The sequence below is a fragment of the Henckelia pumila genome, chromosome 2 (assembly GCF_033568475.1).
Source record: "Henckelia pumila isolate YLH828 chromosome 2, ASM3356847v2, whole genome shotgun sequence".
NCBI classification, from domain to species: Eukaryota; Viridiplantae; Streptophyta; class Magnoliopsida; order Lamiales; family Gesneriaceae; genus Henckelia; species Henckelia pumila.
Window position 1 is genome coordinate 130069638 of NC_133121.1, and position 27015 is coordinate 130096652.

At 34.8% G+C, this 27015-nt stretch overlaps 5 protein-coding genes across 9 annotated transcripts; 3 read left to right on the forward strand and 2 right to left on the reverse strand.

Annotated features, from left to right (window-relative positions):
* Window positions 1-2998: 2998 nt before the first annotated feature.
* LOC140882545 (uncharacterized) lies at window positions 2999-5478 on the forward strand. The gene has a single exon (XM_073288607.1). It carries the CDS (start codon window positions 3131-3133, stop codon window positions 5096-5098), a length of 1968 nt encoding a protein of 655 aa, XP_073144708.1. The 5' UTR covers window positions 2999-3130; the 3' UTR covers window positions 5099-5478.
* A 2725-nt stretch (window positions 5479-8203) lies between these two features.
* LOC140883110 (65-kDa microtubule-associated protein 3-like) lies at window positions 8204-12725 on the forward strand. Of its 2 annotated transcripts, none has more exons than XM_073289442.1 (13): window positions 8204-8355; window positions 8874-8953; window positions 9057-9263; window positions 9379-9621; window positions 9931-10140; window positions 10219-10374; window positions 10495-10654; window positions 10737-10888; window positions 10978-11065; window positions 11325-11398; window positions 11529-11603; window positions 11706-11976; window positions 12104-12725. In XM_073289442.1, exons 2-13 carry the CDS (start codon window positions 8915-8917, stop codon window positions 12517-12519), a joined length of 2091 nt encoding a protein of 696 aa, XP_073145543.1. In that variant the 5' UTR covers window positions 8204-8355; window positions 8874-8914; the 3' UTR covers window positions 12520-12725. The 2 variants fall into 2 exon arrangements, with proteins under 2 accessions (XP_073145543.1, XP_073145544.1); XM_073289443.1 differs by having other exon boundaries at window positions 8334-8467.
* Window positions 12726-12993: 268 nt separating this feature from the next.
* On the reverse strand, window positions 12994-15611 carry LOC140884335 (uncharacterized). 3 transcript variants are annotated; one of them, XM_073291063.1, is made up of 7 exons: window positions 15446-15611; window positions 15299-15355; window positions 14752-14877; window positions 13949-14027; window positions 13734-13826; window positions 13433-13546; window positions 12994-13334 (listed from the first exon to the last, which is right to left on the reverse strand). In XM_073291063.1, exons 1-7 carry the CDS (start codon window positions 15592-15594, stop codon window positions 13281-13283), a joined length of 672 nt encoding a protein of 223 aa, XP_073147164.1. In that variant the 5' UTR covers window positions 15595-15611; the 3' UTR covers window positions 12994-13280. The 3 variants fall into 3 exon arrangements, with proteins under 3 accessions (XP_073147164.1, XP_073147162.1, XP_073147165.1); XM_073291061.1 differs by having other exon boundaries at window positions 12994-13341; XM_073291064.1 differs by lacking the exon at window positions 14752-14877 and having other exon boundaries at window positions 12994-13341.
* Window positions 15612-16523: 912 nt separating this feature from the next.
* LOC140880604 (ATP-dependent DNA helicase 2 subunit KU80) lies at window positions 16524-21936 on the forward strand. Its single transcript, XM_073285186.1, has 12 exons — window positions 16524-16699; window positions 17337-17429; window positions 17509-17560; window positions 17858-17989; window positions 18245-18648; window positions 19528-19814; window positions 19930-20125; window positions 20278-20484; window positions 20746-20913; window positions 20992-21315; window positions 21444-21574; window positions 21695-21936. Exons 1-12 carry the CDS (start codon window positions 16685-16687, stop codon window positions 21762-21764), a joined length of 2079 nt encoding a protein of 692 aa, XP_073141287.1. The 5' UTR covers window positions 16524-16684; the 3' UTR covers window positions 21765-21936.
* A 31-nt stretch (window positions 21937-21967) lies between these two features.
* Window positions 21968-26715, reverse strand: LOC140880605 (peptidyl-prolyl cis-trans isomerase FKBP43-like). Of its 2 annotated transcripts, XM_073285187.1 has the most exons (13): window positions 26540-26715; window positions 26187-26260; window positions 25713-25951; window positions 25295-25434; window positions 24668-24968; window positions 24294-24509; window positions 24060-24188; window positions 23668-23907; window positions 22949-23171; window positions 22738-22825; window positions 22592-22633; window positions 22421-22469; window positions 21968-22287 (listed from the first exon to the last, which is right to left on the reverse strand). In XM_073285187.1, the coding sequence occupies exons 1-13, from the start codon at window positions 26550-26552 to the stop codon at window positions 22206-22208; spliced, it is 1836 nt and encodes a 611-aa protein (XP_073141288.1). In that variant the 5' UTR covers window positions 26553-26715; the 3' UTR covers window positions 21968-22205. The 2 variants fall into 2 exon arrangements, with proteins under 2 accessions (XP_073141288.1, XP_073141289.1); XM_073285188.1 differs by lacking the exon at window positions 24294-24509 and having other exon boundaries at window positions 21970-22287; window positions 26540-26714.
* Window positions 26716-27015: the final 300 nt, after the last annotated feature.

Genomic DNA, 27015 nt, shown 5'->3' on the forward strand with positions numbered 1-27015 from the left:
AATGCAATCTAATTTTCATACTGTTTAGTAATTATATTAATAAATAATACTTAAAATAACTGAATTTTATAATACACTTCGACTTTGATGCAACTTCCATATACAATTGGTTTATGAGTCTCGTGATGTTTGAAATAACAAATAAAAAAATCTCAACTTTCATATATATATATATATATATATATATATAATATATATAATTATTTAAAACAAAATTAATTGATTTTTTTTTTAAATAGCACATTAATTAGGTCAATATATATATATATATATATATATATATATATATAAATTTTGGGTGAAATTGAATTGATTTATGCTTATGATAGAATTCATGATATTGTATATGTGCTCACATCACATGTAAGCGTAAAATAAAAAAGGGCAATAGGAAAAGGCCATGTGATGAGGTAGATAGTGGGTTGGGTTGGGCTGAAAAGGGGGCTTCGGATGTGCTATTTAAAACATTAAATAGGTAGTAAAAAAAAAAAAACTTTGGGCTGGGCTAGAGCCCAGTATAGACCTATTGCCTAATGTACATCCGTCTCTGCACCTAGCCAACCATATCAAACAGCATAACATTAAAAACTTAGTGCAATAGAGCTTCCCAGGATGTCACTCATCATAGTACTACTCTTTCTCAATTCTCATGCAAGCTTAACTCAACAATATGATTGATTTTTTTTTAATCTATGTCTATCATATCTAATAAAATATTCGTTGATTTTATTTATATTTTTGAATTTTTAAATGATAATATCCCATTAATAAAAAATATCATAATAATGTGAGACGGTTTCGCAGATCTTTCTGCTCATATTTATAATAAATAATAATAATAATATCATAAAAATAATATTTTATCATGGTTGACCCAATTAGGACATCTGTCTCACAAAATTAAATTTACATATGAAACCAACTCACAATAATTTTTTTGAAATATAATATATTGTGATATTTGTTATTTAAAATTGAACATTAATGATATGAAAATAATTTTAAATATAAATATATTACATTCATGTCATATATAATATTTGCGCATATATTACATATAAAACGTGTGTGCCTCAACTACTGGTATTAATTAAGGAAGAGATCCTAATACATAACTATTACTAGTGCCTTGTTGCACGCATTGCTTGCTAAACAATATGTTTTTATAATAAAATTATATTTCAATTATAATTGTTAAATAAAATGATTGTACTATATATAAAATACATAAATTGGGAGAAAAAAGGAGAGAAATAGTTAAATGAAAAAATAAAAGAAATTGAGATAGTGGAGAGAAGCGGTTATGGTGTGTGTTTTTTTTATATATATTTATTTATATTTTTGTGCACATCAAGAGACCAACTAAGGGTCTCTTACATAACAATAGTAATAGATAGTAATAGATATATATATTTATTAATAATTTAAAATTAATTAAATTTTTTTTTTAAAAAAAGCCGCCATAGTGGACGCTTCAATTAAATTTGTAGTGACCTTTCTTCCCTTTTATTTTCTTAAAAAAAAACAATTTACTTTTTTTTCCCTTTTACTCAATGCCATTTTTATTTATTTAATTTTATTAATAAAATGAGACTTGAGAGTTGAGATCACATACCAAACATGCTAACTTTACTAATTTGAGGGACAAATAATTTTCAAAGAGTAAGACCGTTTCATGGTTCTTTATATGTAAAAGTGGTAGAGAAAAAATTTATACTTACAGTGAAAAATAATTTAATACAAAAAATAATAATTTTTCATAGGTTGGGTCAGTTCGAATAACCGTCTAACAAAAATAATCTGCGAGACCGCCTCATTGATATTTTTGTTATTTCAAAATTGTAGTTAACGGTAAACTTTATTTTTTAGCAAAAAATATTTATTTTTACAATATCTTCAAGAGTTTTAATCATTTTATTTTTTTAAAAAATTCTTTTGCTTATATCTAAATATGTGTTGGTTTGATTTAGTTTTTTTTTAACATTTATGAAATAAAGAAAAACGTGTGTGTGTCCGTCCACTATTGGTGGTGGCATTTTGATTTTTGCAGTAATTACTTTTATTTTTTTATATTTTAAAATTATGAATAAAAAAAACTCTAACTAACTTATGGTGAAATATTTTTAATTTCAAAATTACCCTCAAACATTTGATTATAAAGTATATTTGTTCTTCAATTTTAAAAATATAGATAATTGAACTTTAAAATATAGATAATGATAGGGCTAAAATATTTAACTCATTAAAAAAAAAATATGTTTTATTTATTAAATTTTTAGGTTAATATATCACTCTTAAAAATTTATGAAAAATCATTAATTCGAAAAATTTAAAAAAATATCATGTTCAGATAATTATTCAATCTTCAAAAAGGGTATACCCGGAGGGGGCCTCATTCCACATAAGTCAGAGGCTTATTGGCTCATGCATAGATTAAATCGAGGGATAACTATTCAATCTTATAAGCACGTAACACGACTAGTTTTATATAATATATAATATAAAAATATTTCGTATCAACGGTCTGGTTGAACTTGTCAGACGAGATCAACAATTTTTGAAAGGTTATTCTGTTTGATTTTCTATCCAATTATTATTGATGAAAAATAAGGATTTTAATATAAAAATAACATTTTTTATAAATAAAATATTTATGTCACAAAATCCATCGTTAAAATACTTGTATCATCAGAGTGAGAAATTCGATTTCTTTTATCAATAATTTTTTTGATTAATTAATCGCATATGACTTATTTAATACGATTTATTTGATTAACGTGATTTATAAACTATAAATGTAGTTCAAAAATTTACTCTAACATAGTACCAAAAGATAACAATTGCAAATCCACGTTCGTAAAAAAAAAAAAGAAGAAAAAACCATGGATACGGTGTTTGACATGAAAGTCAGAGTATAGTGAGTTTCACTTGTGTCATGTTCTTGTCAGCGGACTCGAAAGTCGAAACGACTCCGTTTTGGGTATATATATTCGAGAAGAGAGAAAGCGAAGTTAGAGAGAGAAAATTCAAAACCTTCTCTGCGTCTGTACTCAGAAGCCCCTGACCGCCGAGCTTCCGCATGCTAAATTATACAGCTAAGTTCGCCGCCGCCCCGCCGTGAATTTAGTCGATGCAAATGAATCCAAGCAAAATCGAGAAGGATCTATTCCATCATCTGGCTCCGCGGTCGCCCAACCATGAACAGTTTATGCATCCTCACCGCACTCAATCTCAGCCCTCCATCGATGAAGACCCCTTCTCTCTCGCCGAAATGGAGCTCTTCCGGGACGAAGACGACGATGACGTCAGCCACACCTCTTCCGACGCCGAAATTCCACTTCCCCTCTCCGATGGAGCCGTTCCGTCTCAAAGCCCTAGTATACCGAATTCATCCCTAATCAACAATCACGAGAGGCGAATACATCGTCCACTGCTGCTTATCAGCCCGGAGTCACACATTTCGACTCAATTTTATACCTTTAATAAGGAATCGCATGGCCTAATGGTTCAATGCTTGATTGAAGGCCGATTAGCAACGCCGGAGGAGATCCGAGCCGCCACGCCGTCGCCGGTGCTCGCGAGCTGGCGTTCTGTGTGGAAGGACCGCAACGAGGATACTGCGTATTTGACTGCGTGGAAGCGTATCCAGGATAAGCTCACCGTCCATGTGTCGGAACCTGCTGCTGCAATTACTGGTAATAACATCCGTTTCCTTTGTTTCAAGAACAATTCCAATCAATTTGTTTCACATGTGGACCAGTGGCAGGACATAGTCATGTCATTTCATGGTGACGGGGATCTTAAACATCTAGGGTTGAGAGAAACTATCGAGAAGATTAAGCAGTTATGGACTGTAGGTGCCAAATTTTATGGTATTCCTGAGAGTTATATTAGAACCTGTATTGCTGCCTGCCCTGTGTGCTCGGACGAGTCTTCAGGGTGCGCTCCAAGGTCTAAACGGCGTAGGTTTGAATACACTGAATCTTTTGATGTGCCTGCTAAAGAAGTGCCTGTTAAGTTGCAGCAATTGGCTGCAAAGCATAAGGTGGTGCTGTGTATACGGCAGAAATATATCAGGTATAAGCCATTTATGGCTGAGGTTAAGGATTATGCATGCCATAGGGCAGGGGAGCCAGCTTCCTCGAAAAAATCTAGGATGTTGAAGAGGGAGCCATACACTTCGAAGAGGTGCGGTTGTGGGTTTCGTATAAGGGCGATAGTTCCCATTTCGAATTATAACGAGAAGGACAAAACTTTTGTGTATGAGGAAGAAGGGACAGCTGTGTTTAAGCTGTATGCGGTGCACTCAGGACATGAGCCAGGGCCATTGGATGGGAACGCCAGGATTATGCACCGAATGGTTGGTTATAAAGGAGGTTTTCTGATGGATCACGAAACTGTGTATGGGATGGTGGATGAAGGGGAAAATGATGTTTTTGGGTTCTTAGGAAAGGATTCTGGAGATATGCAGCATTCTGTATTTCAGCAGGTTCAAGAATTAAGGAATGAATTGGGATTGCTTGAGAGTAAGATTGGGAAAATCCCACCACAAATGTTGGGTTCCGTGTCACGTGATCTCTTTGACATCGCGAATAAGTTAAGAAATATTCCCGATGAAGGATCAAAATCTGTTGGGTTGTTATCGGAGAAGCAGCATATGGATGATGTGTTGGTGGTGGAGCATGATTTACCCGATTGGGGTGATGACCATCATACAAGGATCTATGGGGATGGCAAGGATGCAGATGTTATTGAAGATGATGAGGACAGCTTTGGGAGAACTCTTGGGGAGGTTGCTTCTTGGGATCAGATGAGGGCCGACTGCCGGAGTGCGAAGGATCTGCTCGGTGAGACATGTAAGGAAGAAAAATGGTTGAAATGTGGAGGGTTTGACGAAAAGGGAATTCTTGGCTGCAGCAATCCGAAGCTTGTAAAACCATCAGGTCATCACGATGAGATGGATCCAGATGTGGGTCTTACCAGCTTACAGGTGGATGGCTTCTACCATGAAAATCCAAAGTGGTTCGACTCTCCTTGTGGATTGGATCCTAGAGCTGATTGTAGCGATTCTGGGTTCCGACATGAGGAGATTGTGTAGAGATCATTCTTCTTGGTGAATCTACTCTAACTTAACTCTCAGTTTATTTTTATTTTTATTTTTATTTTTGGCTGGCCATTTGTATTAGCTTGCTGTCGGTAGTGTGTTGTACATTGGTGTACACAGAGCTTTAAAAGGGCTTTCACAATCACAGTAACAGTCTTTTTATACCGTGTGTTATTTGTAAAGTTTTAGCCATTTTGTATCTCTGCATGACTGCGTGGAGCTTCTTGTAACTACTGAATTTAGAACTTTGGGAGTTTCTGATTTGGTATTATTTGTATCATTCTCATATGTCGATGCCGCTACAGTTTGCATCTGTTTGTTGCTTGCCATTGTAACATGAAATATACCGCCAAGCCCCTCGTAAGCTTCATGTTCCAACTCGAAGCAACATTCAGAATACTTTTTATTCAATGTCAGCGATTTGGCATTTCTGCCTTTGGGATTTCACTACACAATGTTATTCCTGTGGTCCGGAGGATGTATATGCCTTAGTCTCCGAAGACCGTTTATGTTCCTCACTTTGCTCCCCTTTTCTACTTATATGGTCTATTTGTTCGGAAATTTTCAATGATGAGTGGTGGATTTGTTATCAATCAATTATCAAATAGCATATCAGTTCGTTTTCATGTCGAAAATAGCATTATATGTTTGATTAAAAACAAAAATAATCTCGTAGTTGTATGTGTGTGTGTTTTCATCGAAAAATTGTTTAGGGATAAATCTCAGAGCAATGTTATATGTACAACCAAATTTGTATATCAATTTGTACAACACAAAAAATTCAATACAAAAAATTCATTATCAAAATCTCATGATAAATTGAATGTAAAATATCGCGATATAATATCAAAATATCACGATATATTTGTTATAAATATCGTTGTACACGAAATATTAATCAAGAGTAACACTCCTGTGAAACGGTCTCATCCGTGAGACGGGTCAACCCTATCCATATTTATAATAATAAATAATACTTTTGACATAAATTATAATACCTTTTAATGGATAACTCATACAATGGATCCGTCTCATAAAAATGACACTTGAGACCGTCTCATAGGAGTTTTTGCCATTAATCAAAGAGTGTACGTGTATATGTTAAAACTTCTAATCCAATTTCCAAACACTAAATAGTATTTTGTCAATTTCGAATCTCATCAATTCCATCGAATTTCATGATTCCGCAGACGCTGTTAATGATTTGGTATTGAATTTGTTTTAATCAAATAGGGTTATTGCCTTTCAATTTGAATTGCCAAATATGTAGATATGAAATTCTGTCAGCTATAAAATATATTGATTAATTGGCCACATGTACGTCAGCTACTAGTACGTTACCATAGAAGGGGCACTCCCATCATCTTGCAAATTAAAAGCATATTTTATTACACACACACACACACATATGTGTGTATAAAAATAATATTTCTAAATGAAAGCTCATTTAATTTAATTATTAATAAATATAAGTATTTTAGGAGAGCTACGGTCTTTCTTACAACAATGAGAATATCACAATTAAATCGAGTAATTTTTTGTTCTTTGGAAGAATATTGAACTCGAAATCCATGTAACTTTTTTCTAATGAATTTTATGATGGATGGATCTTAAATTCACATTTTTTTCCCCCTAAAAAAATCGTGTAAATTTAATTAGAGCTATTAACTTGCCTATGCGGGTTGAATTGATATTTTTTCACCCTGCCTCGCTTCATTAAATGGTAGATTGTGACAGATTGGGGGGCCAATACGTTTCGACCTGTTTAATATAACTTAAAATAGTTAGGTCCGACGGATTTGTCCGTTTCACTGCTTCAAATAGGTGAGTATTTCCCAATTCGCCCAAATGGTGGGCAATCCATTTTGACGGTTTTAAATATAATTCTAAATCCTGATTTGTGAATTTCAAATTCATCAACTCATTAACAAATATGTGAGATTTATCGACTCAGTCTATACAATATTTTTCATGAATCTGTTCGATATTATCTGGTCCAGCCATCCAACTGACAACTTGATGTGATGGAAGGACAAGTTCACAAATTATTGTCGTGGGATGACAACTTTTGTTTTTATGATATGACGAATTAACAAATTATTGTAGACCACTCACTAATTTTTATGACTAGTGACCGCAGCACACGCTTTACGTGTACAATATAATATATATTAGTTATCGTGACACATGATTTTTACGTGCTTGATAATTTGATATATAAATTAGAGAGAAGTTGTAAAAAAATTTTGTAAATAATTTAATAGGAATTGATAAATAATGAAATTTGAAAAAAAAAATATAAAGATAAAAGGAGATAAGACTGCTAGAAAAAATCGAGGATAATTTAGTCATTTAAGATCTAATATAAAAGAGATGTGTGTTAAATTTAGAGGTAAAATGAGAAGAATTTTTGGTGTGATTTGACATACAAAAATCGATTAGTCGAAGGGGTTGAACTATTATAATATACTAGCATAACTGCACACACGTAATATAATATATTTAGTATTATATGTTATATACAAATAATATATTTTTTTCAATAATTTTTAAATTTATTTATTTTTTGTTTCTAATATAAAAGTAAATTTAAAAGTTATTAGTTATCATTTTATTCTATCTATAATGGTTAGTTGAGACAAATATGGAAATATATAAAAAAAATCAAATTTTCTTATTTATATTGTGTAAGGACAGTTTTGGAAAAAAAGTTGATGTCCTCACTCTGAGGTGCTCAACTATTATATATATAGAGTTTTGCTATGCTGTCCACCTCTCGTGCCTACCTATGAGGTGACAATCATCCAATTTATAGGTGGGCACGGGAGGTGGACAGCATAACAAAACTCTATATATATATATATATATATATATTATAGATATATAATAAATATAGATATGACTATTATTTTAATATAAATAAAATTAATTAAAAAATACGAACTCTCAAAATAATTTGCTCGTGGAGTGATCCATTAATTAATTAATTTTTTTTTGGAGAAGGATCCATTAATATTTTTGAAACGGATAGGATGCAAAATCTTTTTTGAAATTCAAAAAACTGACCCGGGTGCGCAGGCGGGTCCCCTTTCCCTTGCTCTAACAAAGTATAAAGGAGCATTCTTGCTTCTTCGAAATCATTTCCCTCCCACTGTTGTCTCACGTTACGCAACGTACACTTTTCTAGGGTTCTTTCATTAATTCCTGATTTTATAAGGGACAGACGCCCTGCGATTTGATTTCATTCTCCGGTGAGTTTCATGAACCGAAGGTCCGGTTTCTTGCGTTTATCGGATCGAAAATAGAGGATTATTAGCGATACTTGTTGATTTTTTGGGGGCTGGTTGAATGTTTTGCCGACAAGTAAGCAAATCAACATTTTTTTTTCTCTGCTCATTAAACATATCAAACCCCCAATTGCCGCCCAGGTAGATGTGCCAACTTGAATGTTATGTTTGGTGGTGCGATACTGATTCAATGGAATTCCTTGTTGTCATGCTGTACATTTCCAATAATATAGGTTTCATTTAAAATATTCATCTACAGACTACAAGTTGTATGCGAGAGCAGGTAAAATATTCATGTTGGTTCAAAAGTTAATAGATCATCAAGCCACTGTTAATCCTTATTTTGACGAAGTAAGAAAGTTAATTTCTGTCTACATGTACAAATATCGAGTATCCTTTGTAACTGAGATGATATATGTGGATCGAGGTTTTTATGTCACGTAACTTGGTTTTCTTTGTGCTGTGGTACATGTCTGGCTCAGTTGGCATCGTATGAGTAGGCACCACCAATCAGCCTTCACAAATGGAAACAAGTTGTGGTTCTCTTCTATCCGAGCTTCAGGTCTTTCCATTCATCAGCCTTGTTTGACTAATTTGCATTCACAAAACTTTTTTGCCCCCGTCGCAAGCTCCTCACACTGATAAATAATTGTTGCTGGAATCAGACAATATGGGATGAGATTGGAGAACCTGACGATGAAAGAGATAAAATGCTTTTTGAACTTGAGCAAGAGTGTCTGGATGCATATAGAAGAAAAGTGGATCAGGCAAGGCGCTGCCAAGTTCAGCTGAGGCAATCACTTGCTGACTGTGAAGCACAGCTCGCAGACATCTGTGGTGCACTGGGCGACCTGCCAGTCCACATAAAGAAGGTGAAAACAGTAAAAATGAAGAGGAAAAACCTAGAGAAATGCCCATCCTCAGTCTCTCTAGCTCTTAATGTGATGTACTTAATTATGTTATGCTGTACTTTTGGTGTTAAAACAGATCTCTGGGTCTTTGAAGAAAGAACTTCAGGCCATAATGCCTCAACTAGAAGAAATGAAGAAGAAAAAAAACGAGAGGAAGGGTCAATTTGCTGAGGTGAAGAAGCAAATAAATTGCATCCTCAAGGAATTTTCGGGATCCACAGAGGAGATATTGGATACAATGGTCATTGATGACAGTGATTTGTCACTTAAAAGATTAGAAGATTTACAAAATAAGTTGCTTTTACTGCAGAAAGAGAAGGTCCTCTTTCTCCTACTTGACTTGTCCATTTTGTTGACCTCACTCATATTGACATTGATACCAATAGTCTATCTAAATAAAAGTGGGACTATGAATATATCAGAACTAAGTTCTTTCCAACACAGTATTGAATACTTATGTGATTAGTCTAAAGAAACATGAAGATCTACCAAGTGATAACCTTTGTGTTAATAAAGCAACATGAGGAAACCTGAGGGTTTAGCAATTTTTTGCTGTTTGAAAGTTCCATACTCACTCAATATATACGTGTTGTGAGTGTGTGATCTTACTGATTGAATTTACATACAGAGCGAGCGCCTAAAGCATGTAGCAGAAAAGTTAAACGTCCTGAAACACCTCTGTTTGGTTCTTGGAATGGACTTCAAATTAACAGTTTGTGATATTCATCCAAGTTTGGATGGCTCACGGATCACCAAATGTATTAGTGGAGACACAATTGAGAGCTTGCATAAGACAATATGTAGGCTTAAGGATGTCAAGCTGCAGCGCATGCAAAAGGTATGCGGTATTTTACTACTTTCCAATTACCTTTCTTCGTATCATCTTATCCTCATTTTCTTATTCGTGCATTTTCAGTTGCAAGATCTTGCAGTGAACATGGTAGAGCTTTGGAATCTGATGGATACACCACTTGAGGAGCAACAGAAATTCCATAATGTCACACGAACTATTGCAGCTTCAGAGAACGAAATAACAGAACCGGACATTCTGTCATTGGAGTTCCTCAATAATGTATATTATCACCGTTTAGTATTTACTACCTAAGTTGTTTCTCTATATGCCTTTTACATGATAAGGGTGCTTGATCCATGGCAATTCACCCTTTACACACATAATGCTTTCTATGCTCAGGCTGAGGTGGAAGTTGCTAGACTGGAAGAACTGAAATTCAGTAAAATGAAGGAGGTCCTTTTGAAAAAGAAGTTAGTTTTAGAGGAAATATGCCGTGGATCACACATGATCGTTGAAGAAAACCACATGGCAGACCTTTCAGTGGAAGCTATTGAGTCCGGTATGGCTCCTACTCCTTCATACATTAAAAACGGCTGAATATTGTTCCAAGACACAGGCCAACTTTGATTACCATCTTGCAGGGGAAATCAATCCATCTTATCTACTTGAACAGATGGAGGTTCAGATTTCCAAGGTTAAAGAGGAAGCACTTAGCAGAAGAGAGATTCTCGAAAAGGTTCAAAAATGGCTGGCTGCATGTGAAGAGGAATGCTGGTTGGAGGAGTATAACAGGGTGGGTTGGCTGTAATATTTACTACTATGAATGAACCTTAGCTCATTATCTACATCCTTCTAATTTTCTTGTTGCAAGTCTATTTGTAGGACGGCAGTCGTTATAATGCTGGAAGAGGCACACATCTTATGCTAAAGCGGGCTGAAAAGGCGCGTTCACTAGTCGGTAAAATCCCAGGTACATGCCTAACTTTCTGTTGGTTAATATCAATGCATTTTACATTCCATAGTTCATTATATCTAGTTTTTCATTATGAGGCTAAAACCATTAGATCAATGTTGCTTGTTTTGAAACAAAGAGTGTACTTGGAGAATACAGAACATAAGGGCAACTCAACGTAGACAAATTATTCGTAGTATCAAGTGTTTTTTTTTATGAAGTGTTGAACATTATGTTCAAGGGATTCTTTATGTGTTCTTTATTTTCTGGTATTTAGTGATGGTGGAGACATTGAAAACAAAAGTGAATGCCTGGGAGAAGGATAAAAAAGCGGAATTCCTATATGATGGAGTAAGCACTGTTCTTAGATTCTTTCAAAAGAATCTAACGCCTGTCAAACTTGCTCTATGTTCTCGTTTAACATGGTTGCGTTGATATTTTAATCAGTTGCACTCAATATTTTGTGTCCTCTTATTTCTAGGTCAGTCTTCTGTCCATGATTGAGCAGTATCGTGAATTAAACCAGTTGAAAGAACTAGATCGTCAAAGGCAGAGGGTATGCTTCCAATTAAGTTGACCACTTAAGGCCAAGATTTTTATGGTGGGGGGGTACATATGAATGTAAAAGTAACACCTTTCATGCTTATTTTTACTTCAGGGTCAGAAGAAACTCCAGGGACAGTTGATGGTTGAACAAGAAGCACTATTTGGTTCAAAACAAAGTCCATCTAGAAGTAGTAACAAGAATTTTAGACCTTCAACGGGAGGTGTGGCTAGTAAGAGGTGTTCTGTAGGAGGGGCGATGCTACAGAGTATGTTCACAGAGAAATCCGCTCTCTCTTCTCACTCCCTATTGAAGAATAACTCTGTGAAGCAGAAGCAGGGTTCTCGCAGCAATCACCACAATGTTTTCGTGGCTCACTCTTCTGGTAGATATTAAAAAAGTCGATTATATTTACTTGAACTTACAATTTCTACGCTTAGAATTGGAGGCAAAAGGACTTCTCCAAAGCTTTCAGGTTTCAAGGTTTTCATAACCGTGACATGTTGATACAGGCAATAAACACAAGCCCAGTGGCCATGGAAAACATCACTCTAGCAATGCAGCAACAAACTCACAGCACTGTCAAATGTCGCCTTTGAGGAAGCCCCTCTCTCCGATAACTTCCCTATCATCCAATATCATCCCTTTCAACTTTCAGGATCAGAACGCAGAAAGTCAGGTCGCAAGCAGCTTCTCTGCAACTCCCCTGGCAACCCCGAAGAAGAATGTCTTTTCTGTTAATGAGAATAGAACTCCAACAAAAATGCAAATTCCAATGCCAGCTACTCCTCCAACCGCGTCTACAACAATGCAAACTGCCAACACCCCTTTCACACCGTGCATTCGTGATACAGAAGTTGAGTATTCTTACGAAGAGAGACGAGCTGGCTTTACCGTTCCTAAATCTACCATGCTAACCCATGTTTGAAGCATTTTACTATCAGCTAGGTTCATTCATAGTTTGATAGGGTTTGAATTTTTTCACCTTTCTCCATTGAATTCCACATGGCTTTTTGTAACTTCGACTTTTCCTCTATTCCTGTGTATACGACGACCTTCTGGACATGTTTTCTATCCTATTCTTGTGTTGTCTTGTGATGAGAAAGTAAGAATCACATTACCTGATTTGTCAGTTAACCGAAACCAAGAACCTATATGTTTGGCTGTTTTTTTGTTCTCTCTCTCTCTCTCTACGAAAGCTTCAACTCTTTTGCTTCATGCTAAATAACCACAACTTGTTCAGCAAGCCAAAATGCAACAAACTACTTAAATCGAGAAATGTTTGCAGCTTATGGACTGTAGCTTTCAAGTTAATGAGCCAAGGTTTGTGAGACTGGAGTGCTTTCATAAAAAATGATGCGTATGGGGTGAGCCATTCCCATCCTCTTCAGAAAAACTCAACTATTCAAATCACTAACATAAACAAGATTCTGTAATTCATGTTCAACAATATTTGTTCGGTTGATTCCATTTGGATGTTTTTTTTACTTAAAACAAAAGGAACATGCTAAGGTTACATAACATCTAAGGTTAGTTTATTCTCCCAACTTCATCTAATATGCTCATGAATAACCGGTTACATACAAAATGTACCAATGTTTCCATTTGACCTGAAACGATCTGAGCAATATTCGTTCATCCATGCCAAAAATGTATATCTCCATAGCTATAATGACGAGGAGCTCGAAATCAAAAGCTGTTTTCTGAGGTCCATCCCTTCTTCTCTAGTGCTAGCCTCAAGGCCTGTGTACTTTTTTTAAATTAAAAAAACACTTATTTTCTCCTGTCACAAGTAGATTTGAACAGAATATATATGTATGCCAAATAAATGAAAGTCCCACCTTGATTCTCTTTCTGTTTACGTCAAAGTCAAAATTCCCCAACCGGGACGCAGACCGATACTGCACTATTGATTTCTTCCCAGGAGGAAACCAGAACTCAGCATCATCAACAAACTGAGATAAAGAAACAACGAACTAGTCAATAACAAGGTTTAAAATGTTTTAAATGAGTTGACTTAATTGCAGTATGCACATGTAAGTCTAGTTTCGATATAGTTTGAATTCAAATTCATGAAACGCTCTTTTATTACTAAAATATCTTTATGAAAATATAAAAGGAGAGGAACTGTTTCACACTTACCCCCATGATTGGGCTTTCATACTCCACACGTACATAATCATCTGTTTTCTCTGTTATTTTTGGAGAAAAATTTTCCGGTTTCGTAGATTTTATCTGTGGAATGAAAGTAAGAACAAGCTTCACTTCCATCTATTTTGGTGACTGAAGAATCTATATGGGTTCGTATATATGTGTGTTTGTGTATCATATATGACAGGTGAGTATTATGTTTTTACCACGTCAAGTAGCTCTTTCATCGCTTGTTCTTTACTTGCTGGATTTTTACTGCCTCGTCCCTCCTCCGGGTTATAATTCCTACAAATGTTGCACCAAAACACACGTTTTTACCATTCATAAGTTCCTAACACATACATACATATATATATACACAATTAAACACACAAAATGTTCAAATTTATTACAATTTTCAAGTTGTATAGAAATGCACATGAGAACTTGAAATATCCAAATATAATTAGCACACCAGCAGGACCTTAACCGTTCAAACATTAATCTTTTTCAGATGCATCTAACAGCGGACAACACCCCACTGTATGAAAGAAAAACATGGCTCTGAATTTTTGTGGAAAATTAATCAAAGGTAAACCTTGAACCCCTCTATCCCACCTACCTAGCCATATTCATTGAGTACATCACTTTCATACCAGAAATTTGACTTGAAATTCGTACAAAGCACATACTACCTCTGTCTTGAGTTAAATTTGGCATCATCTTTCCTAGCATTTGTCTGATTCATTTACGACTTTGCATGTTTCCAAAAAGTTCATATTTTGGCTTCAAGATTGTAATGCGTCTCGCATGAATTTCAAGACTGTAATCCAGGTCGGTTCTCATCATAATCCAAATTCATGGATCACAGTCACTTACAACCACCGTTTTTATCATAAAAAAGAATAAACATATTCAGATATGAGCTATTAAAAATTTAAAAACAAGTCAATTTAGAGTCAAGTCCAAAGGGCAAATTCACTAGAGAGTAATGTAAAATAAATAAAACTTGTAAAATATTGCAACTAACCAAGGGGGAGCATAGTGCGAACGATCGCTAACATTCTCAGAAGTTGAAACACAATTATTGGTGGCAGGGCATAAAGCCAGTGACGGAGGGTTTTTCTGTACACCCAAGTAATTTGGCTTTGTCCCACTGCATCGTTTTTCATAAATTAAATAATTTTCTCTTCAATCATGTAACCAAATTCAGTCAACTTGTTTCATCCAATAAAAAATAAAAAAAAATCAATTTGACACCAAATTTCAAAGCTTACTGAGGTTCAAACTCCAAACCCAACAAATAGATTTTTAAGTATCCAATGAAATCAAAATTACCAGCATAAACACTTGTGATGACTAATGACCCGGAATTTTGATCAAAATTCTTCCTTCGTTTCCCAAATATAAATATAAATATAAATATATAAAAAAAATACAAGGAAGTGGATAAGTAAACTGCTAAAATAGAAAGATAAGCATATCCAATAATATCTAGGCATAACACTATTAAATTTCTTAAAAAATAATGAAACTGTGGATTATGCTTAAGAATTCATTTTTTCTCGAGGAACAACCTGAAATGGAAGATGGCTCCGAGAACAGCAATTTCACTACTCCGTAATATTAATTCCCTGAAAACACAATAGTAACCAAATTAATAATCAGAATGGTAAAAATTTACTGTTTGTATTAACAATAAAATAATTCAACAATCAGTATACCTACGACTGCTACCCCTTTGGCTAGTGCTTGGATTCTGCGGCGGATTCTTATGAGATAGAATGCGGAGGTTGATTTGACGCGATAATGAAGGTTTACGCGCGGTCCTTTCGGGGTAAAAATGGGCGTTAGGGGAAGCCATGGAAGCCATTTGAAAGAGCTTGGCTTCCGTTTGTGTGTGTGTGTGTGTTGTAAACATGTTTTCCATGTTTTATATTCTCCTTTTTACCAAGTGTAAAATATTTATTCACTTGTCAAAAAATAAAAGAAAATCAAATAGTCACCTTTTTTAAAAAAAAAAAAAAAAACCAAATTTTTAAAAGTCCCCAAATTAGTGTTTGTTTATTTGTTTTGAAAAAAATGGAAACAATTTATTGTATACACATACCAAAGGCAACAATTTTTTTGGGGTAATTATATACATTATTGTGGTAGTCTAGAGATTGCTGAAAATGCTCATAACTTTTTACTATCAATATATTCAAAATTACATAAACTAATTTTATAGTTTCAAAAATGTTCACCGCTGCCATAAAAAAAAATGTTCACAGCTATTAACTTTCCGTATTTTCAAATTTGTAACACAAGTGTATAGGAAAAAAATAGGCATCGTTTGGTTCGAGAATATGATAAATAATATTTGGATAAGTAATATAATATAATAAAAAATAAATAGAAAATGATAGTTAATTTAGTAATTGATTTGATTGATAGATTATAGTTTATTGGATTTGATTTATTGAATTTTATATTAAAAATATAAATTATCATTTTGTCTTTTTTGAGAATAAATAAAATATAAATAATATTATTTATAAAGGTAATATAATAATTTAAATTCAATGATTTGATTGATGTAAGATAAATGATTAATGATTTTATTGATGTAAAATAAATAATTAATAAATAAATAAATAATATGACGAGAAAAACGCAAAATTAAATAGTATAAGTTGTACAAGTACTAATTGTACTTGTACCAAATGGTACCTAAGACCATCACATGACTAATTGAGTAATTTCCCCACAAGTATTTAACACTTAACAGAAGTTTTGGGGTCAAATGGGGAAAATTCTCGAGCAAGCTAATCAAGTTTTGGGTCAAATTTTAATATGAAGCAATTCATATCGATCGCCGCGCCTAAGAGCAATCATCTTCGTCACCACTCTTCCCATTCTCTGTAACAATTTTTCAGGGGAAAAAGGGGCTCGAGGTATCTACTTCAAGATACTCCCTGCAAATGGCTCGAAACAAGGTATTCTTATCTTTTTTAAAAAAAAAAAAAATTTGTAACTGGGCATGTAACTGATTTTCGTTCGAGCTGTTGATTCCAACTGTATCCTAAATCAGAACGTGTTGACTTCATTTTGTATTTGTTACTGTTCATATTTACGTCTCATGTGATGTTTGGTGTATCAGCTCGGTGTTAGGCTTCTGTGGTTAAGGTTATGTCGTGCAGTTACGGGGATGCATTTCTTTAGCGTTTCTTGAATAAGAAAATTAGTATGTTCTGAAATTTGAAATAAATGTGCAGTTCTTATCTTTGCGCTTCAAGTATTGATTTTGGGTTCCACCGCCTTTTGAAATGAATGTGTCATAATACTTTAGAGTGTGAATATCAGCATACATCATTTACTTGCTAGTGTGAATATCAGCATACATCATGTACTTGCTCGAACACGCCTAGTACTCGGGGTGAACCAAGAGGGTAGTAAGCAATGAACAGGGAAAGATGTTCCCCTCTTAAGAAAAAAAGATTTTAAATTTTATTTTTAGTTTCTCTAAAACACAAGTTTCAGGCCCTAAAACACATAATATTGTATTGTTGGGGTCACCCTGGCTGATAATGCTGAAAGAACATAGTCAAAAATCCGATTTTTTTCATTTGACAGGAAGGTCTAGTTTTGGTGCTTGATGTTGGTCCCTCAATGCACTCTATACTGCCGGAGATAGAAAAAGTTTGCTCCATGCTAATACAAAAGAAGGTATACAAATTTTTATGGACTGAAGGATTAATTTCGCATTTACCAACTGTTCTAATTAATCTTCTTTTAATTCACGCAGCTTATTTTCAACAAGTATGATGAAGTGGGAGCTGTCGTGTTTGGAACAGCAGGTTTTTAAGTATTTGAGCTAGTGCAGTATATGTGAAGGCTCTATTTTTTTGGAACCACAGTTATTTTTTCTTCAGAAATTGTAGTGGTTATGCTTGTGTTAAGTGCTCATAAACTTCATGAGTTATTTTATGATGGGGATATTAAAAATTCTGCCTACGCCATGAAGTCCAGAAGACATTAGAACATTTCTATCACTTCATCATTGTTCTTTTATCTCAAAATGATGTGCTTTTTTGATAATTTTTCTGTTTTGATGCGTTTAGTGAAATTATTTATTTCATGGTTGAAAATTTCAGATTCTATAAATGACTTGACAGAAGAAGTGGGTGGATATGAAAATGTGATGGTTTTGCAAGGCATGAAGGTTGTTGACGGAGATTTTGTAGCAACTTTACAACAGCTCCCTCGAGGAACTGTACATGGTGATTGTATCCAATTTGTGGTTTTTGTTATGGTGTAGCAATCTATGTTCTTACTCGGTTTCAGAGTTATAGTTATCAATAGGTTTTCTTTTCCATTCTTTTGTTGGTTTTACGCGAGTTTTCCTGAAAATTGGTTATTCTTCATTCAGATGTTAAAATTCTTTCTTAACGAGTGCTTGAAAACATAATTCAGTGGTTGTCAGAATTAATTTTCATTTGTATTTCATTTCTGAACAATTCATTCTTTAACATTATTGATAGTTCTTGATGCATTTGTTGTTGGAATGGACATGCTAATCAAGAAGTATGGACCAACTAACAAGGGAAAGAAACGCATATGTCTCATAACAGACGCAGGTTCTCCTATCAAAGATTCATATGAGGGAACAAAGAAGGATCAAGTCAACACAGTTGTTTCCCAGATGGTGGCACATGGCATGAAGATGGACTGCATAGTCGTTAGGACAAAACGAGAGTGGAATGTAGATGAGAAGATTGTGGAAGAGAATGATTCTCTATTAAATATATTTACAAATAATTCTTGCTCAAGGAAAGTGTATGTTGAGAGTCCAACTTCATTATTAGGTGCTCTCAGAACTCGTAATATTTCTCCTGTTACTACATATCGAGGTGATTTTGAGCTGAGCTCTAAAACGAAAATAAAGGTGAGACCAGCGGATGGTGCTAAAAATTTCATCTGTTGTTCTACTCCAGTTTACTTTCCTTGTGAGAACGTACATTGTGATTTCCAATTTTCCCTGCTTATTCACTTGGGATAAGATGGCATCCTGGAAAAAATGTACGTTGCCATTAATTTTTTAATGACCAGGTAAATATCTTTTATGATTTCTTGCTAGTTTTGCTTAATCATATTTCATATCGTGCAATTGGTAAGTACTTCACTGTTCCAAAGAGAATGTTTCCGAATCTTGTTTCGAGATTTGATGTTGTGGGTGTATCATTTACAAATGATAAGATATGGGTTGTAGAAATTGTATCTGATGATCTGTGATTTCTCATAGCTTTTGATGACCATTCCATCTAATGCTTTATGATGTTAGAGATTTTTTTGATCTAGATGTTATCGGTTTACAAATGATTACATGGTTTGCAGTACTTGAATGTGATCATGTGAGATATCATAGCTTTTGATAACCACTGATAACTTTAAGATGCTAAGGTGGAAATATAAGGTCCTCAGTCTTCAGAACACATTCCTTTTTAGAGGACTATTCTTTGAATCCCATGCTTGTGGCTTCCCTCATGTTTCTTTTGTCATATCTGTTGACCTACTACAGGTTTAAGTTATAAGTGAGTAGAGGCAGCAGCTAACAAGTAATGTTTTAATTTCTTTAACACAGTATTTCTAGGACATGTTAATCAGTGATCCATGGTTGCATAATTTCGTTCGATTTCAATTATGCTGTTTTATGCATTTGTATATGATTTTTAATTGTTCTCCGCTTCAAACCTGTTTTAGCTACGTTAACGTTGACATTATTATCTATCAAAACAATAATCCTTCTGCTTTGGGTTGATGTTAGGTATGGGTCTACAAGAAAACTTCCGAAGAGAAATTTCCCTCGTTAAAAAAGTATTCTGATAAAGCACCTCTGACAGATAAATTTGCCACACATGAAATTAAGGTTGATTATGAATACAAAAGTGTTGCAGACCCTGATAGAGTTGTGCCACCTGAACAAAGGATCAAAGGTTACCGCTATGGTCCGCAAGTTGTTCCAATCTCATCTGCTGAGTGGGAGGCCGTAAAGTTCAAACCGGAGAAAGGTGTGAAGCTTCTCGGTTTTACCGACAAAGCAAATATCATGCGGTAAATTCAAGTGGCTCCTTGTTATACCCAAATGATTTAAGTTAGTTGCTATATTGATGTTCAGAAATTATTTTTTTCTTTTTTGGCAATTTTCTCCATCAATACACATTGAAAGACACTATTATATGAGAGATGTCAACATCTTCATTGCCGAACCTGGAAATACAAGGGCCATTCTTGCAGTTTCTGCACTAGCTAGATCAATGCGGGAAATGAACAAAGTTGCCATTATCCGCTGTGTTTGGAGACAAGGGCAGGCCAATGTTGTTGTTGGGGTGCTAACACCAAATTTGTCTGAGAAAAATAATATCGTAAGTCATCAGGAATAAAGGGGGATTATACTTGCTACCTTGACTTTGACCAAGTCTTGTCTGGTTACCACCAGCTACCAAGCCTTTGGTTTTTTGCTTTGAATTTAAATTTATCTTATCAATCTACCTCATATTTTCTTATTTTTTTGCAGCCTGATTCGTTTTACTTCAATGTTCTTCCGTTTGCTGAGGATGTCAGGGAGTTCCAATTTCCATCTTTTGACAAGATGCCTCCATCGATGCAGCCAAATGACCAACAGCAAGAGGCGGCAGATAAGTTTGTCCAGCTGCTCGATCTTGCTCCAACTGGAAGTGAGGAAGTCTTGCTACCCAACTTCACTCCAAATCCTGTTCTAGAGGTAGTTAACAATAATATCTGTTTTGTCTTGATAAGTACATCAAAGAATGTGAAAATGTTTCAATTGATTCCATGTCAATATTCTTACTTCTTTTTTGTTTCTTGGACCAACATTTGGACATTGAGTTTCTACTGCTTGCGGAAGATAAGAATATATTTAATGAAGAGAGAAATGTCTTTTGCATGATATCGTAATGCTTTTTCTCGGGGTTTTTGTTTTTGGAATATTATCCCTCATAATAGTGTTCCACGAATGTTACAGCGCTATTATCGTTGTCTTGAATTGAAATCTAAAGACCAAAATGCAAGCGTTCCTCCCCTTGATGAAACCCTTAGAAAGATAACAGAACCTGATCCTGAACTTCTCTCTCGAAACAGAGCTGTAACTGATGGATTTCAAAGGTCCTTTGAACTCAAAGAGCATCCAAAGGTTATTTTTATAATTATTTTTGTTTTCGTACCAGTTTCTTGACAAGTCTCAGAAATCTCAACCTGGTCTATGCTGCAGTTGAAGAAATCATCTCGAAAATTATTAACTGAGAAAACATCTGGATCAAACCATGAAGTAGAAGGTGCTACCACTGATGGCCAAGCCATGGACGCCATTGAATATACATCTGATGTCAAGGTTGAGAAAATAGGCAGTTCCAATCCTGTTCAAGATTTTGAGGCCATTATATCTCGCAGAGATGGTCCACAATGGGTTAACCATGCAATTCAGAATATGAAACATAAGATTATTGACTTAGTCGAGAATTCTTTTGAAGGAGATGCTTATCAGACAGCACTCGAGTGCTTGGTTTCCCTGCGAAGAGGTTGCATTCTTGAGCAGGTACGAATTACGATTCCCCATCTCTGTGTTGGATATGTTTCTTAGTTTTACATAATTCTTAAATGGTTTGTGAGAACTGAGAAAATTCGTTGAATGTGATACAATGTCAAGAATGTTTGAAACTTTAGGAACCAAAACAGTTCAATGACTTATTGCGCCATCTCCACAAATTATGCCAAGAGAGGGACCTCAAAAGCTTCATTGAATTTTTGGCAGTCCATGAAGTAGTTCTAATAAGCAACACTGAAGCAGCTGAGAGGTCTGAACTTATCATTGTCTTCTGTTTGTTCTTTATTATAACCTCTTGCTGTCATCCTTTTTGGGTCAAAGACAACCAAAATGTCAGCTGCTAATCTGGTTATTTTTGTTTGTCAATCAGTGATGTTTCAGAGAGCGAAGCCAGAAGCTTGATGGTGAAGAAGGAGCCAAAAGCTGAGGAAAGAATCTGAGGCAAAAATCGTAATGGATGAACTGGGGAATGGTTATTTTGTTTAGCCATATTTTGAATTTTGAGAGATAACGATTAAGCTCTGTAATTAAAAAAAAAAAAAAGAGATAGTGACGAGCCATTTTGCCTTTTGTGTCTTTGATATAGAATATGTCCACTTATTACTTCACAATCTAAAATTTAAGAAAATTTCATTTGAAATTCGTTAAAACTTTTCACGAAGAACAATATCATGAAGAAGTATTCTACAAGTCTTTCTATCGCCCTTAAATTTATTTGTACACAATAAAAGAAACTGATAGGTGGCAATGCCTGCAGAGATTTTAAATTGGACCTTCAGCTTCAGACCCCGTTTCCTGCTTCTTCCCTGCTTCCTCATTTCTTCCATCACTTTCTAACGACAAGGAATCGAGAAGTAAAGCAGATAAAAAACACGAGTTCATCAACGTACATTAACCAACTCGATATAATACACGAGCCATGAGTTAGGTGGCACAATTTCTCCCACTCCCTGACTTCCGAAACTGCATCACACGTATAAGAACCTTTTTAACAATATGAAATGCACACCATACATTTGAAATAAAAAGATGAAACAAAATGGGATATATGAGAAAAAGGCAGAATATCATCTATGGCAAAGAACATTAAACATACCCCATAGATGGTGGGATTATGAGTTTCCTCTTATCACCAATGCGCATACCTGAGCACATTACAATTTACATGTTATGATAAACAGATGAACATGGAGGTTGAAGGCGAAGAAGAGATTCATAACTCAAGAGTAATGTAAGAAGTAGACTACTTAGTTCTCAAAGCAACTACCATCAATACCGAAGTTCCATCCATCAATAAATTCTTCATCACCTAAATCATGATCAAACAATGACGTTAAGCACGTCAACAAACATCATTTCATTTTTTTCGGATATCAGAAGAAAACAATCCGGGTAGAAGCAGTAAAAGATTACCTAGACGACAGCTACAAGCAGTGCCTCCCATATTTGAGTTGAACACTTTCCCACTCTCTTTTAACATGGCAGTGTAGAAAACTTTTATCTGATCCAAGATTCATTGCAGCCGTAGTCAGTGATACGACAAAAAAAATCAATCCAACCTAGAAGGCATACATGAAAACATGGTAATTAAAGGTCTCCCTTTCAACAAGTATACCAACAATACCTTTTTCCCAACTGCAGCAGTTTTTCCATCTGGTGGCCCCTGAGCCAATTCTTCAATGATCAACCCATTTGATAAGGACGTCTTTTTAACTTGCATGACATTTTCCATCTGATCCTCATGTTTCATGACCAATTTTTCCTGATTACTTTTCATATCCATATCCATGTCCCCCTCGCCTTTAGCTTTCTTCTTCCCCTTTTTCTTAATTTTCTTCTTAGGTGGACTGTAAGCAACAAGTAACACATTATATGCTGATACTTGTAAATGAAGAAAAAATTTTCATGTAATTAAGCAATGGAAGATTTATGTTGAAAATGCAGGAATTGTCTGAGGCACTCAGTCATCAATCAACGATCCACTCATCACGAATATGTGCTGGCGGACATTCAATGCCAAGAAAAAAAAAAGCACTACCTGAATGACAAGATTTATTTTTGTTCCTGGTTCAAAGCAGTCTCAATTTTATCCTTGCATTTTACTTAAATAAATAAATAAAATTGAACATATCTGTTATTCAAACCAATTACCTTTATCAACGAATCAGTATCCATTTATGGGGGAAAAAACAGAAACTCAAGATGCCCTTGTTTGAAGTTTCGAAAAGAACAATAAACTTTTTACCTCACCCGCATATTGCATTTGATGTGTCAGCTGGAGGAATGACTACTTGGTAAAACGAAATCCTAAACAAATAAAAGCATTCAAGATGAGATAATAACTTATCCATCGGTTGTTCCTGATGTTCTCCATTTGTGGTCAGCAGAATCTTTGCTGTATTTCCATCACATAACAAGCCATGGTCGAATTCATTATCTTTAGGAGTATTATCACATTTCCCACCAATTTCTTCAGCACTCGCCTTTTTCAACAGAAGTTCTTCTGTTCTATCCTTTGATTCTCGACCATTTTCAGTGCCAAATTCAAGAGACGGCACCCGAAAATTACAATCAATATCACAGCTTGAGTATGCAATATAAGAAGAGACGAAACTGATTAGGGCCAACGATAAGAAATTAAGAATTACCAGTGAACAAGAAACTTGTGCTTTTCACCAGCACAAGAAAATAAAGATGCACCAATGATAAACAGATTAAAGAAACAATGTTCTTACAGATTAATGGAGGACTCAACTTCTTGAACTTTTTTGACCCCAAGAACACACTGATCATTGCCAATTTCAAATCCAAGATTTTTCTCCTCCTGCAAGGAATGCTTTCTTCTCTTCCTTTTTGGTTTTGTACTGATCTCGAGACCCAGAGAGGCAGCAATAATAAGACAGATAGCCAGTCAGCTGAATGTATAAGTTCGGAAAACAAGAAATACATAGAGTAGGTAAATAGCACACTTGTGAAAATCAAGCAATTCACTATAGTCATTCTCATTGCTCATAGGAAGACATCGGTTGATGATTGTGGCTTCTCCTTTACTTCCATCGACCTTATCATCAGCTAAGCACTTCTCGTAGTTATCAACAATTTTCTCAAGAATATTTACTTTCTCGGGTCCTTCACTCTTTTCAATATTGACCCATCCTTTATCATCTAATCCCATCATTGCTTCTCTGCATAAGTATTTGAATTAAGGACCTAAACTTACATAATCAGCATGTCCTTAAAGGATCTAGTTTGTGTGTTGTGCTAACACTCCTCTCAATTTCAGGCATAGAATACTGAATAAAGTAATATGTTTGGTTTCTGACATAACTTATGGCCTTATTACCTTCCAGATTTGCCGCTTATTTCAGGATCAACCTTTTCAGTTGCTTTGCTGCCACAGTTAACACTGTCATCAGCTTTTTCGCCTAGTTTTACAAGTACCTGAGCAATATTTTCAGCATCATCTGACATAGTTGTCTCCAAACATCTTCTACTCTTTACCACAGATAGAAGATAGCCATGCTCATCTTCTGTTTTATGTGTTTCATCACCATCTGTCTGAATTTCTTGGTTTCCCTTTCCAAGTTGTTTACAGCGCTGCTTTGTGTCATTTGGTGCATTTTTTTTTTGCGCAGAATCATCCACTGCTTGAACAAAAACACGGTTCTAAATGTAAGTTGAAACATCATAATAAATATGTTTAAAGCCTTACTTGATGATGAACCATCACAATAGCCATCACACACAAAGCAAGGCTTTGTATATTGTGTTCCCAGATGTATAGCAAAAATCTAATATAAAATAAACCTATTATATTGGACCCATTTGTGAAAGTATTGTATTTAAATTCTCTAGATAGGATATTTATTGCTCGTCCCTTGATAAATGAAACCCATTCATATCAAAATATAAACTGTTGCAGTTAATATATCCACCACTAGCATTAAAGATATAAAAGAAAAAAAAATACCTTTAAGGCTTAAAACAGGGGCCGAATGGGAAACTTGTAATGCAACGTCGTCAATAAAACTATCATCATATTTATCATCATCACTGCAGAAACTAGACCCCTCTGTATGAGTGTGTTCTATATCCACTCCATTTGATTCTCTATTCAGTCGAAGTAAAGGAAATCTGAGAAGTGAGAATACATAAGTTAACTAAACTAAAGCTCGACACTAACAGAGCAATGAATTCCTATCCAAGAAAAATCTTCATAACCATGATCCAAAGTTTGAAAATTTCTATTTGGCCTCAAGGGAACTTTGAAATCATCGCAAATTGACCTGTAAAATGACAATAAATGATAGCTAAATTGTAAACATAAACGCCATCTGATGAAAGTGCTCCTCAGAATTAAAGAAAAATAGAGAACTAAAAAAAGATACGTATCACTTTCATGATTTAACTTGTGATTTTTCTGGAGATAATAGCCAGTGAGGTAAACACTTTGTGGTCCATTAACAGAAAAAAACACATCGTCTGCTTCCTCAAACTCCAAATCCAAGTGGCATGACTCTGTTTTATTGGGCAGCAAAGCACAGAGTAAGACTGGCCTCCGGTTACCCACATTACATTGTACTTGTACAACACCTTTCCGTGTAGAATTGCCAATAGCCAGTGTTGCCTGAACAATAAATCACAGCATAGCCAATACAATGAGTTCCGTTAAATTTTACCAAATAAATCAAACGAAAAAAATAAAGGATAAATGCATACACAGTGCACCATGCATAACTTCTATGATAGACTTATGATTAAAAAACTGATGGAACAAAAAACATAAAATTATCCTCGCTCAGGCATAAACTAAAGCAAAACGAATTGCTGTTTTCTCTTTTTGGTTCGATAGGAGTTAGTACCTGGGAAATCCGGAGCCTTCCCTTAGACTTTTCACAACAATGAGTAAACGGCTTTCCGGGCTTTACCTCAATGCCTAAAACACAACAACAAATTAAAAATGTTTTTTTTTTTTTTGCCTTTCCAGAAAAATGACATCAACCAAACCCATAAAAGCACATACAAAAATCCAAAAAAAAAAAAAACAACAACAACAACTATTCATCGCCCATCTCCTACTAACTCAAAAACAAATAACATCAAACTTGAAACAATTGACAGCCTCAAGTAAGTAACAAAAAACTTTAATAAAAATGCTGAAATTTTACACAATAAACACTATCGGTAAAAAGTTGGCATAAGAAAAAGAGCTCACCCCAGAAAGCCATTCGGGTAATCTAATAGAAGGTATCCGACTTCCGATTGTTTGGAACAGTAATCTTGATTGCCAGTCCTTCAATCTTCAGCATCCACCCATTGAACCCTAGTGTGAGACCCAGTGAGTGAAAGTATTATAATTTTGTTTAAAATCTTTAAACCTCGCCAAAATTTATACTTGGGCCATGGCGGGTCTTCATTTATAAATAATTTTTCACATTTTATTTATTCTACCAGAAAATTTGGGGGGGGGAAAATCACCATTAAGTCATGATCATGATTATTTTTTTTTTTTTAAAAAAAAGAATTTTTCGAGGTTGGTTTTACATATCCGGGATATTAGTTTTGTGCTAACATGTATAACGTCACATTACAAGTTATGACGAAAAATTAATTGATTATACAAAATTGAAATATTTAAGATTTAAAATAAGGGTAAATGATTTAAAAATCCCTACCAACCCTTCAAACTTT

Coding starts and splice junctions, on each gene's coding strand:
- LOC140882545 (XM_073288607.1), top strand. CDS start 3,131: ATGCAAATGAATCCAAGCAAAATCGAGAAGGATCTATTCCATCATCTG.
- LOC140883110 (XM_073289442.1), top strand. CDS start 8,915: ATGGAAACAAGTTGTGGTTCTCTTCTATCCGAGCTTCAG. Junction 10,655..10,736: donor AGTGGAAGCTATTGAGTCCG/GTATGGCTCCTA, acceptor ACCATCTTGCAG/GGGAAATCAATCCATCTTAT. Junction 11,066..11,324: donor ACTAGTCGGTAAAATCCCAG/GTACATGCCTAA, acceptor TCTGGTATTTAG/TGATGGTGGAGACATTGAAA.
- LOC140884335 (XM_073291061.1), bottom strand. CDS start 15,594: ATGGCTTCCATGGCTTCCCCTAACGCCCATTTTTACCCCGAAAGGACC. Junction 13,827..13,948: donor TGAAAGAGCTACTTGACGTG/GTAAAAACATAA, acceptor TTCATTCCACAG/ATAAAATCTACGAAACCGGA. Junction 13,342..13,432: donor TAAACAGAAAGAGAATCAAG/GTGGGACTTTCA, acceptor ATTTAAAAAAAG/TACACAGGCCTTGAGGCTAG.
- LOC140880604 (XM_073285186.1), top strand. Junction 17,430..17,508: donor CCATGCTAATACAAAAGAAG/GTATACAAATTT, acceptor TAATTCACGCAG/CTTATTTTCAACAAGTATGA. Junction 20,126..20,277: donor TGTCTGAGAAAAATAATATC/GTAAGTCATCAG, acceptor ATTTTTTTGCAG/CCTGATTCGTTTTACTTCAA.
- LOC140880605 (XM_073285187.1), bottom strand. Junction 25,435..25,712: donor TTAAATCATGAAAGTGATAC/GTATCTTTTTTT, acceptor TCGACTGAATAG/AGAATCAAATGGAGTGGATA. Junction 22,634..22,737: donor TGCTTGTAGCTGTCGTCTAG/GTAATCTTTTAC, acceptor ATCATGATTTAG/GTGATGAAGAATTTATTGAT.